At 36.0% G+C, this 15963-nt stretch overlaps 1 protein-coding gene across 6 annotated transcripts in view; it reads right to left on the reverse strand.

Annotated features, from left to right (window-relative positions):
- Positions 1-15963, reverse strand: part of Phf14 (PHD finger protein 14) — a 169834-nt gene that overhangs the window by 109991 nt on the left and 43880 nt on the right. For all 6 annotated transcript variants that reach the window (XM_029478629.2, XM_085840820.1, XM_021165026.3 and 3 more), the window contains 3 exons: positions 9949-10108; positions 2248-2359; positions 1125-1262 (listed from right to left, as the gene is read on the reverse strand). In XM_029478629.2, the coding sequence (XP_029334489.2) occupies positions 1125-1262; positions 2248-2359; positions 9949-10108 (410 nt within the window). The remainder of the gene's footprint in view (positions 1-1124; positions 1263-2247; positions 2360-9948; positions 10109-15963) is intronic.

Here is a 15963-nt window from a genome sequence, read left to right on the forward strand (position 1 = left end):
AGGAAATGAAGGACTATCCAGAAACTACCTCACCCGGGCATCCATCTCATAATCAGCCACCAAACCCAGACACTATTGCATATGCCAGCAAGATTTTGATGAAGGGACCCTGGTATAGCTGTTCCGTATGAAGCTATGCCAGTGCCTGGCAAATACAAAAGTGGATGCTCACAGTCATCTATAAGATAGAACACAGGGGCCCCAATGGAGAAGCTAGAGAAAGCACCCAAGGAGCTGAAGGGGTCTGCAACCCTATAGGTGGAATAACAGTATGAACTAACCAGTACCTCTAGAGTTCCTGTCTCTAGCTACATATGTAGCAGAAGATGGCCTAGTCAGCTATCACTGGGAAGAGAGCCCCCTTGGTATTACAAACTTTATATGCTCCAGTACAGGGGAATGCCAGGGTCAAGAAGCAGGAGTGGGTGGGTAGGGGAGCAGTGTGCGGGGAGGATATAGGGAACTTTCGGGATAGCATTAAAATTTGAAATGTATACAAAGAAAATATCTAATAAAAAACACATAAAAGTAAAAATAAATGATCTCATATTTAAAAAAACATAAAACAAGGATCATCAAAACTATTAACATAGTTAAGGTTACACTCTTATGCTGTATGTAATCTCTAGAAACTTCCAAAGATTAGAACTTAGAAATGCATATTTTATATTGGTATAAAAATTATTTGAAACAGTGGGTCCTAGAAATAATTTAAATTTTTAAGGAGTTCCAAAAATACACTTTGTAATCAAATAATTACTTAATCTAAAGTTAGTAAGCCTGGAAAAAAATGGTATGGAGCTAAAACTAAACCCAAAGACTACAATATTGCCTTAAGAAAGTTTAATTCTTCCTATAAAATACACCAAATATGAACACTTCAAGACACCTTGCAGTATGGTTTATCTGTCAGAACTCACTAGAACACTTTTGATATGCTTTCCAGTGTTCTATAACTAGTCTAAAGACTGACCAGATTCAGGCATTACTATTCAAAAGTATAAATCAGTGGTCTGGTGAGAACTTTCCCTCATGCTTTATGACTGGTACAGGACACAGCAGACATGAGAAGCCTTCTGAACACAGTTAGCAGCACCCAGTGGTTAGTGAGGAAACAAACGTACCTCTTCTGCTGCCGCCTCTGATAGCAGGCCTTCCTTTTGGGCACAGGTGACATGGAAATAGGCTCTACACATGCCTGCATCACAGCTAATGCAGACTCCAGTTCTAGCAAAGCGAGGATCTTCACAAAAGCTACACTCCTGCAAAAGTCACAGGAAATCTCTCATAGCAAAAGTATTTCTGAAACAATATTATCCTTTCATAAAGAATCCAAAAAATATTTAAAATGCTCAAGCATTTTAACACACAGCATAAATGCAAATAACTGCAAGTAAGCCAGGCTTTACAATAAAAATAGTTCTAATCAATCTAAATTAAACTGATATACCAGCAATAATAACAAATAATACTATATGAGGACTTAGGAGCTAGGCACTTAGTCTTCTAAATACTATATATACATATATATAAATATATATATGTAAATATATATATATATGTATTTAATCATTTTACTATGTTGAAATGTGATCATTTTTCTTGTTACATTAAAAAAGTTAAGGGGAGAGGGTATAGGGGACTTTCGGGATAGCATTTGAAATGTAAAGTAAATAAATATCTAATAAAAAATGGAAAAATGTTGAAGTGGTAATGGACTGACACATTTGCTCAAAATAAAGAGTGGATATTATATTCTTTTTCTTAATCTTAATAAAATCCATTTTAAAATGAAAGTTGTAAGATTTCATTTGATCCAACTGAGTATAACAAGGTTTTCTCTGGGTCCTAGAGAAGAGAAACAGTATCAACTAATATTCCTTTCTACAGCATAGGTTATATGAAATTAGACTAATGAATAAGTTAGCCTCTGGAGAAACAACTATCACTATATGAATCAAATCAAGCATGGCGACCCCTTTCTATAATCTCTGAACTGAGGAAGAGGCAAGCTGACCACCTCATGCCTGAGGCTGACCTGAGCTACAGTGAGACATTACCTCAAAAACACAAAAGCAAAACACAACAAATTAATAACACAATAATAAATGGCCTCGTGCTAAGAGCTCCTCAAAGAGCATGCTTACTAATCAAGACTTCTGTAGTATCATAAGCTTAAAAGTCTATGTAAACAACAAACAAACAAAAAAATCCCTGAATTGTAGTTCATCATAAAGTTCACCTTACCTTGGCACCATATTTAGAATAGTTCATTTCTGTTAGTGTTACTGGTCGTAATTTATCAATATCTCCAAAAGCTACTCCAGGAACATATAGGGCACAAACGATGTGGACCCATCTATAAGAGAAGAGACATAATTCTGCTATCAAATGCATTCCTGAAATTCTAACATAAAATCCAAACATAAAATATGTTCCACCTTAAAATAGTTCTGAAAGCATTCTATGATTAGATGTTTTTTAAAAAATCCTCAAGACTCCTAACTAAAAAATCCAGCATAGCTAGAGAATGATAGCAGATAATTAATCACAGAAAGCATGACTGCAGTGAGCATTACTTTTCAAGAAGCCTAGTCAAAATGTAGATTCAGAACCATAATTGCTTTTCACTTAAGATTCACTGCACTTTGGTCTTATCTGTTATTCTTAAATATTTGCATAAGACTTCTATTCAAGGGTAACAAAACATCACTTTCACATTCAAGGAAAGATATGCACATTCATTACTGTGAGTACTTTTAGAATTAAGGATTCTAATTTAAGAACTATGAAGTTATTCTGCAGTAATTAGGTTAATTGTTCTTTACTGCTACTTTCCCCCCAAGGCTGTTGGATATCCCTAAGCGTATATTTTAAAACAGTTTTGGTAGAAAGTTTAACTTTTGTTGGTGGCTGAGAAAAGGTACAAAGTTATAATAATTCAAAGATGTCATGTTTTCATTGAGAGCCTCTATTCCCTATGTAGCCTATGAACTAAAATTTACAAACCCACATACAACTACATTGTGTAAAGTCTGCACAAGGCCATAACACTTTAAAAATGTTCACTCTAAGCATACTGAAAAAATATTAGTTGGTTTTAATTTCTTTTAACACTGAGCTATTTATTACATATCTGTTTGCTTGCAGACAAAGAAAATGTTGAATAGCTATGTGGAATGTAAATACCAGATTTGTATCACTTATATAAGAAAAAGGATAAAAATGAGATGCCAAATCTCTATGAAACTTGGGACTATACTGACAACTTTTGCTTTATCCTAGTTTAAAAGGTTCTGGTTTTGTGATGTACCAAGTTTTAAAAGACTAAGACTTAATCATTCTATAGAAGTATTCAGAAAAGGTTTAAAGTTTTTATCATTTTTGTTGTACAAAAAAACCCACGGTTCTGAAATTTTCGTGATAGAACTTTTTAATCTAACCTCCCATATGCTTCCTGTGGAGTTCAGTATAAAGATAGCATCTCGACCAGCAGCAGCTTTCTCAATGTAATCTGTGCAGCGTCTTCTCTTCATGCACTGATGTCTTAAATGCTGCCTTTCTCTACAGGAGTTTACCTTTGATAAGCCAACAGCTGGCTGCTTGCTTTGTACTGACCTTCCTAGCATGTGCAGCGAAGATCTCAACTGCCATTTCTGTGTGACTGGCACACAAATGTATAATTTTCCTCAGTTATTTATGAGGACACCAATTTAAGTCCTTATTAAAATATGTGTCAAAGTCACTGAAAATTATTGCTAACACAATTTTGTTCCTTTGAGCACTTTTTGTTCACATATTTTAGAACTTATTAATTAAATTGGGAAATCAAAACAGCAAGAAAATCTTCCTTGTTACTTTACCATATATTTTGCTTGGAGCTATGATGACAGATGTTGGTTGGGAAAAGGAGCAGAAAACAAGTATCACAAACCCATCAAAAGACAGCAGCAGACTGTCATTCTAGAATGGAAACTATCAATGCACTCGATTAAATTCATATATTGTTGATAATCAGGCAACAACCAAGTAGTAATATATTCTTGAAAAACTCTTATGTGACAATGGATTCTAAATTAATAGAATAATTTTAAAGTACTTTTTCTGTGTAGTACCTTTTCCTCATTCGTAAAATATATTTTAAAATTATCTGCAGTATGTTATTTCTATTCCTTCAACTCAGAACCATGGTTAAGGGTCTCGTAGGTAAAGAACATTACAGATTATCTGGAACTTAGATGCAGGTGAATGTGAAATACTTAAAGCAGGTTTAGTGTTCTGTCTTTGCTCAAGTAACATTTGCTACAAGAAAAATTAAAGGGTCTGAATGTTTCCTACGGATGACAAATTGTTCTTCTCATTTGCAAATCAAGAAATGCTTTCAAAGGACTGGATATTTCAAATACAGCAAGTCTAGAAGAGGAAAGTGGTGACCTTTAAGGAATCTAATGTTCCCATCCTTCTACTGCAGTGGCTCTCAGCTGGTAGGTTATGACCCCTCTGAGATCAAACAGCCCCTTTACAGGAATCACCTACGGTCATTAGAAAACATAGAAATTTACACTCCAGCTTAGCAGTTAGCAAAACTAAAGTTATAAAGTAGCCATGAAAATAATTTTTATGGCTAGGGGTCCCCACAACGTGAGGAATTGTATTAAAGAGTGGCAGCATTTGGAAGGTTGAGAACCACGATCCAGTGTGTCATAATGGTTATTAAGTAGAAAGAAGACCCATGAATCATAGCCATATTGCACTGGAAATACACAAAAGAATAGCCTACAACAGTGATAAAAGGAGGACAACTCAGGCTCTTCTTGTTTCCAGGATGGTCATTCAGTCTCTCTTTAAGGTATATGCCTTGCTTTACTTTGTTAAAAAAAAGTCATTTAGGAAGTGAAGTAAACATTTAGTTTTTATTTCATGCACAGCAATTTCCACACATGAAATCACTTTGCATGTAGAAATAGTAACTCACAACAATAGAGGACTGTCTAGTTAAACTCATGTGATAAATCAGTTTCAAAATGTTTTCAGCCAGTCTATACACTACTCATCCTTTTCCTTGGATTCATGAATGAAGAACAAAATACAAAAGGAACTGTCCAAGTTTTATAGCTTTTTCTCTCTCTTGATCTTAAATCAAGCTGGTATTACAATGAAGCAAAAGACATGAATGCCCATAATTTCTACTCTAGCCTACATAGGACAATGGACATGAACAAGTATTTAGACAGTCTATTACAAAATTTTTCTAGATGGCCCATGAAAAGGTATCTGTATTATGAAGAGTAGCTAATATACATATTTCCTATTAAATCTCAATGCTTAAAGAGATTTCTTTTGTCTTTTTTTAGAACACATTACAAATTACTTTTCAGAGCATAATAACACCAAAGACAGTCTGTCAATAGAACTTTAAAATTAATAGGAAACCAAGTAAAATGAATTATCTTCCTCCAAGGAAGCTGGGCTTCTGTTTTGTTTTTCACAATGGCCTTACTTCACAAAGATGGAGTTCTCATAGTTTCAATATTCGAAATTGAAAGTCACCAAATGAAAACCACATGATCATTTCATTAAATACTGAGAAGGCATTTAACAAAATCCAACACCCGTTCATGATAAAAGTCTTGGAAAGATCAGGAATTCAAGGCCCATACCTAAACATAATGAAAGCAATATATAGCAAACCAGTAACCCACATCAAACTAAATGGAGAAAAACTTGAAGCAATCCCACTAAAATCAGAGACTAGACAAGGTTGCCCACTCTCTCTCTCCCTACCTATTCAATATAGTACTTGAAGTCCTAGCCAGAGTAATTCGACAACAAAAGAGGTCAAGAGGATAAAAATTGGAAAGGCAGAAGTCAAAATATCACTATTTGCAGATGATATGATAGTATATGTAAGTGACCCCCAAAATTCCACGAGAGAACTCCTAAACCTGATAAACAGCTTCAGTGCAGTAGCTGGATATAAAATGAACTCAAAACAAATCAATGGCTTTTCTCTACACAAAGGATAAATAGGCTGAGAAAGAAATTAGGGAAACAACATCCTTCAAAATAGTCACAAATAATATGAAATTCCTTGGTGTGACTCTAACTAAGGAAGTGAAAGAGCTGTATGATAAGAACTTCAAGTCTCTGAAGAAAGAAACTGAAGAAGATCAGAAGATTGAAAGATCTCCCATGCTCATGGATTGGCAGGATTAATATAGTCAAAATGGCTATCCTGCTGAAAGCAATCTACAGATTCAATGCAATCCCCATCAAAATTCCAACTCAATTCTACACCAATGAAAATTCATCTGGAATAACAGAAAACCTAGGATAGAAAATACTATTCTCAACAATAAAAGAACCTCTGGTGGAATCACCATCCCTGACATCAAGCTATACTACAGAGCAATTGTGATAAAAGCTGCATGGTACTGGTACAGCAACAGACAGGTAGATCAATGGAATAGAATTGAAGACCCAGAAAAAAACCCACACTCCTATGGGCACTTGATCTTTGACAAAGGAGCTAAAACCATCCATGGAAAAAAGCACTTTCAACAAAAGGTGCTGACTCAACTGGTGGTTAGCATGTAGAAAAATGTGAACTGTACAAAGCTCAGTCTAAGTGGATCAAGGAACTCGACATAAAACCAGAGACACTGAGACTTATGGAGGAGAAAATGGGGAAGAGCCCCGAACATAAGGGAACAAGGGAAAAATTCTTGAACAGAACACAAATGGCTTGTGATATAAGATCAAGAATCAGAAAATGGGACCTCATAAAATTGCAAAGATTCTGTAAAACAAAGGGCACTGTCAATAAGACAAAACGGCAACCAACAAACTGGGAAAAAATCTTTACCAATCCTAAATCAGATAGGGGACTAATATCCAATATATATAAAGAACTCAAGAAGCTGGATTCCAGAAAACCAAATAACCCTATTAAAAAATGGGCATAGAGCTAAACAATGAATTCTCAACTGATGAATACCGAATGGCTGAGAAGCAGCTAAAAAATGTTCAACATCCTTAATCATCAGGGAAATGCAAATCAAAACAACCCTGAGATTCCACCTCACTCCAGTCAGAATGGCTAAGATCAAAAATTCAGGTAACAGCAGATGCTGTGGAAGATGTGGTGAAAGAGGAACACTCTTCCATTGCTGGTGGGGTTGCAAGCTGATACAACCACTTTGGAAATCAATCTGGCAGTTCCTCAGAAAATTGAACATAGTACTACCAGAAGATCCAGCAATACCACTCCTGGGCATATACCCAGAAGATGCTCCAACATGTAATAAGAACACATGCTCCACTATGTTCATAGCAGTCTTATTTATAATAGCCAGAAGCTGAAAAGAACCCAGATGTCCCTCAACAGAGGAGTGGATACATAAAATCTGGTAAATTTATACAATGGAGTACTACACAGCTATTAAAAACAATGAATTTATGAAATTCTTAGACAAATGGATGGATCCAGAGGATATTATCCTGAGTGAGGTAACCCAGTCACAAAAAACAAAACAAAACAAAAAACAAACAAACAAACAAACAAAAAACAAACAAACATGATATGCACTCACTGGTAAGTGGATATTAGCCCAGAAGCTCAGAATACCCAAGACACAATTTGCAAAACACATGAAACAAAAGAAGAAGGAAGACCAAAGTGTGGATACTTTGAATCTTCTTAGAAGAGGGAACAAAATACCCATGGAAAGAGTTACAGAGACAAAGTGTGGAGCAGAAACTGAAGGAAAGACCATCCAGAGACTGCCCCACCTGGAGATTCTTCCAATATATAGTCAGCAAACCCAGACACTATTGTGGATGCCAACAAGAGCTTGCTGACAGGAGCCTGATAAAGCTGTTTCCTGAGAGGCTCTGCCAGTACCTGACAAATAGAGAAGTGGATGTTCATAGCCATCCACTGGACAGAGCACAGGATCCCCAATGAAGGGGATAGGGAAAGTATCAAGGAGTTGTAGGGGTTTGCAGCCCCATAGGAGGAACCATAATATGAACTAATCAGTACCCCCAGAGCTCCCTGGGACTAAACCACCAATCAAAGAAAACACATAGTGGGATTCATGGCTCTAGCTGCATATGTAGCAGAGGATGGCCTAGTAGGTCATCAATGGGAGGAGAGGACCTTGGTCCTGTGAAAGTCCTATGCCCCAGTATAAGGGAATGACAGGGCCTGGAAGCTGGAGTGGGTGGGTTGGGGAGCTGGAGAGGCAAGAGGGGATAGGGGATTTTCAGTGGGGAAACTAGGACAGGGGATCACATTTGAAATGTAAATAAAGAAAATATCTAATAAAAATCAATAAAAAAAAGTTACCAACTAGCCTGTCTACATGAATGGCTACCTTAAGTAAGTAGAACAACACCGCTCAGAAGAAAGCACTCTTTATAGCAGCACTGAGAGTGAAACCAGGAACTGTTGTACATGACAGCACTACCAAACTAAGGTATAATCATGAGGTTATGAAATCTACCTAAAGTCATAACAGGAGAAAAACAAAAAAATAAAACAAACAAAAAATATAAGCATGGGCAAAACATTTTGAAAGCACAAACTATTAATGTTACTAAACCCACAGTTGTAGGCCATAGTCCAAAAATGCCACTGATCAAATATGATCAAGTTCTCGTTTCTATATCAAAGTACTTACTATTTTTTACTTCACTGATTTTCTTAGGTGACAAGAGATCTGGAACCTCAGCACAAGTTTCTGAAGTCTCGCTGTCGACTCTTTGCTGTCCTAGCAATCTCCTGAGACTACACTTCTCAAGGATCGACTACTAAGTGAAATAAAATGAGAAGCATGCTTTTCTTAATTTTACTAAAGTAAATGTACGACACTGAAGTCTAGATTTTATTTGGGGCTATGTTCTGTTTTCAGTAATAAGACGATGGTGAAAACTATGTTGTTTGGTAGTTCTTGTGGCTATTATTAAAAGAGTAAGCATTCTGCTTTGTCCTTTGGTTTTTGCGAGACAGAGTTTCTCTATGTAACCGCCCCAACTGTCTTGGTTCTTGCTGTGTGGACCAGGCTGGTCTTGAACTCACAGAGATCTTCCTGCCTCTGTACTAGGATTAAAAGAGTCCACCATCATGCTCAGTAAAATATTAAGCAATCTTAACTGAAACATTCTAGATGATAGAGAAATGGCCCTACGGTTAAGCACACACTGCTCTTACTGCTCTTGCTAAAGACCCATGCACCCATACCAGGCAGCTCACAGATGCTCATAACTACAGCCCCAGAGAATCTGAAACCCTCCTCTGAACTCTGCAGACACCTACATTCATGTGCTCATACCCACACAGACATAAATACATATACTTATTTTCAAATAATAATTTAAAAATACATAAATTCATCTTTCATCATTCTTTCATCTGTGTGAAAGAATGCCCTCAGCACTTGTCATTTACAGTAAGTGTGATTCTGTTATCACTATAGCAGGGCACTGTAATCAAAGTTATGGAGGACAGTAGAAGAAAAGAGTTTCTCCATAGGACAGACAGGATACATTACTATAGAAGAGCCACGTGCTCAGTTCTTAGTACCTCACCACCCTGACCCAACCCTGAGATGAATTTTTACTACCTTCTCAATAAAGACCTACCGCATGTGTAACAGGCTTTAAAGCAGAGCTGCAGCTCTCCCTGAAAGCTGTGTCAGCCACCTACTTTTAAGATCCAAAGACTGGCAAATAAAGCAGAAAAGGTTTCTGGGACCCTCTTGGTACAAAATTGGGAGATGGTCTTGCTTCTTCCCCTCACCCATCTACATGGCCAAGTCACTCCTCTATGCCAAGAAGATGGGAAGAATGTGTGTGACTCAAAAGTCACAAATGGAAGAAAAAGGAATTCCAAAGCAGGCAAGTCATGAAGCAGGCATATGGACACAACATAATGAAGACATCAACCTTCCAGCATCTGTCTCCTTGAAAATCCCATCCTGATTAGGACATAGTTCACAGCTAGGAGATACACCACATTTACAGGCATCACAAAACCAAGGCTCAGTGGAGTTTTCAGAAGCCGAACTCATAATAGAGTCACTCTCCCCATCGACTCCATAACAACCTAGAAAAGGAAAAGAAACAGTTATGACTTAACACGGTTTATTTTTTAAACTCTCTTTTGTAAAACCAACAAAGAAACAGAAAAGTACAGAAAAATTCTGAAAATATTCAATGGTTTGTATAACTGATATAAAAATAGGAAAGTAATTTTTCAAAAACTCTTTTTCACCTTATAGCTATGACTTATATAGTCCATTAAAAACAAAAATTGTTAGCCCTATGCAATTCAAGAGTACTATAATAGCACATTTCAATATACTCAAAGTCATATAAGAGAATGCCAAAGAAATGGTTTTAAAGGGACTAATTTAGCACACAAGCCAAGAAATCAAAATGTACTAATTTCTTTAGCATTAAATTTTAGTAACCACCATCTTCATTGCTTATGAGTAAGTACAATTTTGTAATACAAAATCATAAATTTAAAGAATTTATAATTTTCTCATTGGTACAGTTACTGTTACCTATAAAAGAGCAATAACGAAAATGTACTTAGAAGCTGAGGAGGAGACTGACCCTCTAGGAGGACCAGCAGCCTCAATTAATCTGGACCCCCAAGATCTCTCAAACACTGGACCACCAAACAGGCAGCATGCACCAGCTGATATGAGGGCCCCAACACAAACAGTAGAGGACTGCGGGGTCTGTGTTCAATCACAGATGAACACAAGAGACTAAAGGCCCCAGGGAGTTTAGAGGTCAGGTAGAGTGGGGGTGGGTGTTAGGGACATCCACATGGAGAAGGGGGGTGGGGAGGAGGTATGAATGTGGACAGTCTGAGGGTGGATGGGATGTGGGGAATAAAGTCTGGAGTATAAAAAAAATTAATTAATTTAAAAAATACATAATAAAAGTAGTCAGTCAATCAATCTATTTTCTCAATAAGAAATCAAGAAGGGAAATCTACTTCATTTACAATATAATGTTCCTTTAAAGCAAATTATTTCAAGGCAGATGAAATCTGTATTCAAAGTAGACAATTACCAAGATAAGGAAGGCCCCAAGAGGCTGTCAAATTTATTAACCTGGTCTGTAAAATCAGGACAAATCACAGCAGTTCACATGTTTAGCTCAGTTTCAATTCTGTTCTAAAAAAATGTATGCGCCACTCAGCAAACATCTGCAGAATTTTAAAACACCTACAAATATCCATGGGAATGGATTCTGAATTTCATTACCAGGCTGTTCTCCTCTGTAATCTAGAACACTGGTACTCTGCCAGTCGAGGGACAGCTGTCCTCAGCCGCACTGTCCCTGAAGACTGACACACTGTAACACAGTCTTCACAGAACATTTGACATCTGACCTACCATGTCACCATATTTTCTGCCATAATCTTAGTATTTACTGTAAACTGAAATTCTGCCATTTTATACCAACTCTAGTTCTAATTAATTAATAACCAGATAAATTTAAAAATATTTATTTCTTTCATTCAAAACATGAATATCAAAAAACCCTAGTTTTTTATATGGAAAATGTTAAATTTTAAAAAGTTATAAGCATAAATTCATATCTTATATGTTAACTATTTTCAAATGTGAAACAGGTTTAGCATAGGTAACCTCTAGAAACCATATTTAAAGGAAATATATTAAATACATTTATAATTGTCTTGAATCTTGAAGATATAGATGATTCAAATTAGTAGAATTTGGATTCTTAAAATGAAACACAATAATGTATATTTTTCTACCTTTTGGCTATGTAGCTTTAAAAACTAACCCTTTGAGGCTTGACGATCTTATTGGTAATGTGTATTTAGAAACATTTATCATAATGTCTTGGTATTTAAAAAACGGAAAACAAAACACAAAAATTGCCAATGATCTACATTTAAAAACCTGCATTTAACAAGAAAATATATGAATCCTAGAGATCAAACTCAGGATGTCAGGGTTTACAGCAAGCACCTATACCAACTGTGCCATATTGCTGATTCTATATAACACATTTAAAAAAATAAACAAACAAAAATAGTGGACCTGAGAAAGTCACAACACAAAATTACAAGTACTCGAGACAACTGGAAACACAGCAAACCAAGACATGTAGAGTAGAGCACATCTAGCTAAACAATCCTTTAAATTAAAAATAAAAAGAAGAAACAAATTTATCTTCAATTCTTTAAAAATAAACTAAATTAGTAAAAACAAACAATAAAAACCCAAACAAAAAATAAATCAGGTCAAAAAGAACAACAGCAAGGATCAAAGAAACAAGTTCAATTTCTTTGACAATTAACAGAATTACTAAGTTTACAGTGCACACCCATTGAGGGCAAATTACATCTGACATCAGAAAAATCTATACTAAGGACTATTTTGAAAAAATATATAGTTATAAGGAAATTTCATAAGAAATTGACTGATGTGGAAATAGCTGAATGCCAAAAGTGAACCAAGAAGATAAAAAATTTCTGACAGATCAGCAAAGAATGAAGTCAGTACTACAGTCTCACAATCCTGGGGAGACAGTGCATACAGTAAGCGCATGCCGAGCAAGCATGAAGACCTAAAGGCAGCCTCCAGCACCCCAGGCACAGCAGATCTGCGATCCCCTTACTGAAAAGACACAGACAGGACCATCCCAGGGCTTGCTGGCCATACAGTCTAGCTGACTTAGTACACTCCAGGTTCAGAAACCCTGGATTAAAAGTCACTGAAAAGAACTAAGGAAAAACACTCAGTATAGATCTCTAGCCTACAGACATGCACAGAAATACATGGCTTCAGCAGAAGTAAACACATATGTACACACAAACTTATATACATACATACACCACACATACACACAAACAAAAAAAGTCTAGGACTGAAAGTGTTACTGATGAATTTTACCACACATTGAAATAACACTGATGTTTCTCAACTATTCCATAAAATAGGAAAAAAAGGAGCAGGGGCAGGGGGAACAGAACTCTTCAAAAATCTGCTGTTTATTTTTAAAATTTGTTTGATTATATATAATGAACTCACAAATAATAGCAGGTGGCTGGATTATTAGAGCCACTAATATTAGCACTTTCCTCGACCCAAACTCTATATACCTCAAAGGAATTATAGTTAGAATAATCATTTGAAAGCCTTGGAACTTCACTTGTAATTTCATTCCTCCACTATCAATTAAACTATTATGGACCTTTACTTACATTCTGTCCTTCCTTGTCACCTAATATTGCCTCTTCTCATTTTTTTCTAAATTTTATACTATACGTACAAATTTCTTTACAAATATAGGTGTATATATTATAGGCTATGATTTGTATATGTGTTTTCTTCCTGAAATTAAGTGATCTTAATATCATATATTCTAAGTCCATCTACCTATTTTCCTTCAAATTTTGTGACTTCATTTTTTAGAGCTGAATAATATTCTGCTTTATATATGTACCAAATTCTCATTGTCTATTCATCTGTTAATGGACGTCTATCCCATTTTATGAGAACACAATTACCTTGACACTAAAACCTGATGGAGTCATAGAAAAATCAAAAAACTAGGAAGGAAGGAAGGAAGGAAGGAAGGAAGGAAGGAAGGAAGGAAGGAAGGAAGGAAGGAAGGAAAGAAGGAAAGAAGGAAGGAAGGAAGGAAAGAAGGAAGGAAGAAAAGAAGGAAGGAAGGAAGGAAGGAAGGAAGGAAGGAAGGAAGGAAGGAAAGAAGGAAGGAAGGAAGAAAGGAAAGAAGGAAGGAAGGAAAGAAGGAAGGAAGGAAGGAAAGAAGGAAGGAAGGAAGGAAGGAAGGAAGGAAGGAAGGAAAGAAGGAAAGAAGGAAGGAAGGAAGGAAGGAAGGAAGGAAGGAAGGAAGGAAAGAAGGGAAGAAGGAAGGAAGGAAGGAAGGAAGGAAGGAAAGAAGGAAGGAAGGAAGGAAAGAAGGAAGGAAGGAAGGAAAGAAGGAAGGAAGGAAGGAAGGAAGGAAGGAAGGAAGGAAAGAAAGAAAGAAGGAAGGAAGGAAAGAAGGAAGGAAGGAAGGAAAGAAGGAAAGAAGGAAAGAAGGAAAGAAGGAAGGAAGGAAGGAAAGAAGGAAGGAAGGAAAGAAGGAAGGAAGGAAGGAAGGAAGGAAGGAAGGTTGGTAGGTGGGGAGAGGGATGGACACTACTATTCAATATACCTGAACACTGATACAAAATGCTCAACAAAATATTACAAAATCAAATTGAACAGTATACCAAAAAATTCATACACCATAATCAAGTTGGTTTCATCCCAGGTATGATTCATTATATGCACATAAACATCAATCAACTTAACAAAGAAAATGAGAAACATCATAAAATCAATGCCAACAAATGTAGAAAAAATGATGCCTATTCCTTCATGACAAAAAACTCTGACAAAATTAGTTACACAAAGATCAAACTCAATATGATAAAGGCTATGTATGACAAAGTCATAGCCAGTATCATATCGAATAGGGAAAAAACTGAAAGTATTTCCTCTAGAATCAAGAATAAGAAAAGAACGCCTAACCTCACGGCTTTTATTCATCAGGTGCTATAATCTGTAGGGAAAACAGCCAAAAAAAGAAAAAAATAAATAAAAGGTATACAAATAGAAAAGCAAAGAGTAAAATTATCCCTGTTTTTATGTGATATGATTCTGTATATTAAAAATCTACATATATCAATGACTATTAGAACAAATAAGCAAATTCAATTAAAAAGCAGGATACAGAATTAAAACAACAGAAACAACAAAAAGATCAATAGCTTTTCTACATACAAGTAATTAATTTTTGAGGTGGAAATCACAGCACGTCATACCCAGTGTGAGCTACAAATTCAGTACAATCCCCATCAAATTCTAAAAACAGTCTACACAGAACTACAAAAAAACAGTTCCAAGATTCATATGGAAATACAAAAGATGCCAAATAACCAAGGCAAACTTAAGTTAAAAGCGTACAGCTGGAGGCATCACAATACTTGATTTCAAAATATATTTGGGGATGGGGGTTAGTGATTATGTAAACAACAGGATATTGATCTAAAAATAGATACAAAGAGCTAGAGGAATGAGATGAGATTCACCTTCTATACAACTTCTTCCAACTAATTCTCCACTTTTCAATAGCATACAATAGAAGAAAAACAGCATTGTTAATAAATGCTGCTGAAAGACAGGATACAAATAGGCATGCAGAAAACTGTAAACAGATTTTTGTTTCTCAGCTCAAAACAAAGGCCTAAATGCAAGACCCAGAACTAAAGACTAATAGAGGAAAATATACTGAAAATACTTCAAGATAGCGATACCATGATTTTTCTAGGTAAGGATGGATCCCTTGTCTTCATATATTTGAATGCTTGATCCACAGTCTAAATATTTTGGAAGGATTAGGAGATGTAGCCTTGTTGAAGGAGCTATATCATTGGAGGTAGGCTCTGAGATTTCAAAAGTCCAAGCATGCACTCTCTCCCTCTCCACCAATCCTGACCCAACCTTGTGCCTGTGGATCACATGTATTCTCTCAGCTACTGCTCCAGAGCCATACAGCACCAGAAAAATAACTAAGACTGAATCCAATCCCACTAAAGGCAAAAATTACTAAATGGGGCTACATCAAAGTAGATATTCCTGGTACAAAGGGAACCATTAAAACAGAGTACAGAGACAATTAACAGAAAGGAACAAGATTTTTGCCATGTTTTTATCTGACAGAGGTCCAAAATACAAATATAAAACAAGCACTCAGTAGCCAAAATCCAAGTGATCTAATTAAAAAACATGGGAAGATGACATGAATACAAACTTTTCCAAAGAAGATACACAAATAGCCAATAAATATGTGAAAGACATGTTCTGAATTACTAGCCATGGCAAAATGTAAATCAAACCTACAAAAATGTAATACCTT

The sequence above is a fragment of the Mus caroli genome, unplaced genomic scaffold (genome assembly GCF_978045245.1).
Source record: "Mus caroli unplaced genomic scaffold, Mus_caroli_1 scaffold_7, whole genome shotgun sequence".
In the NCBI taxonomy this organism is placed as follows: domain Eukaryota; kingdom Metazoa; phylum Chordata; class Mammalia; order Rodentia; family Muridae; genus Mus; species Mus caroli.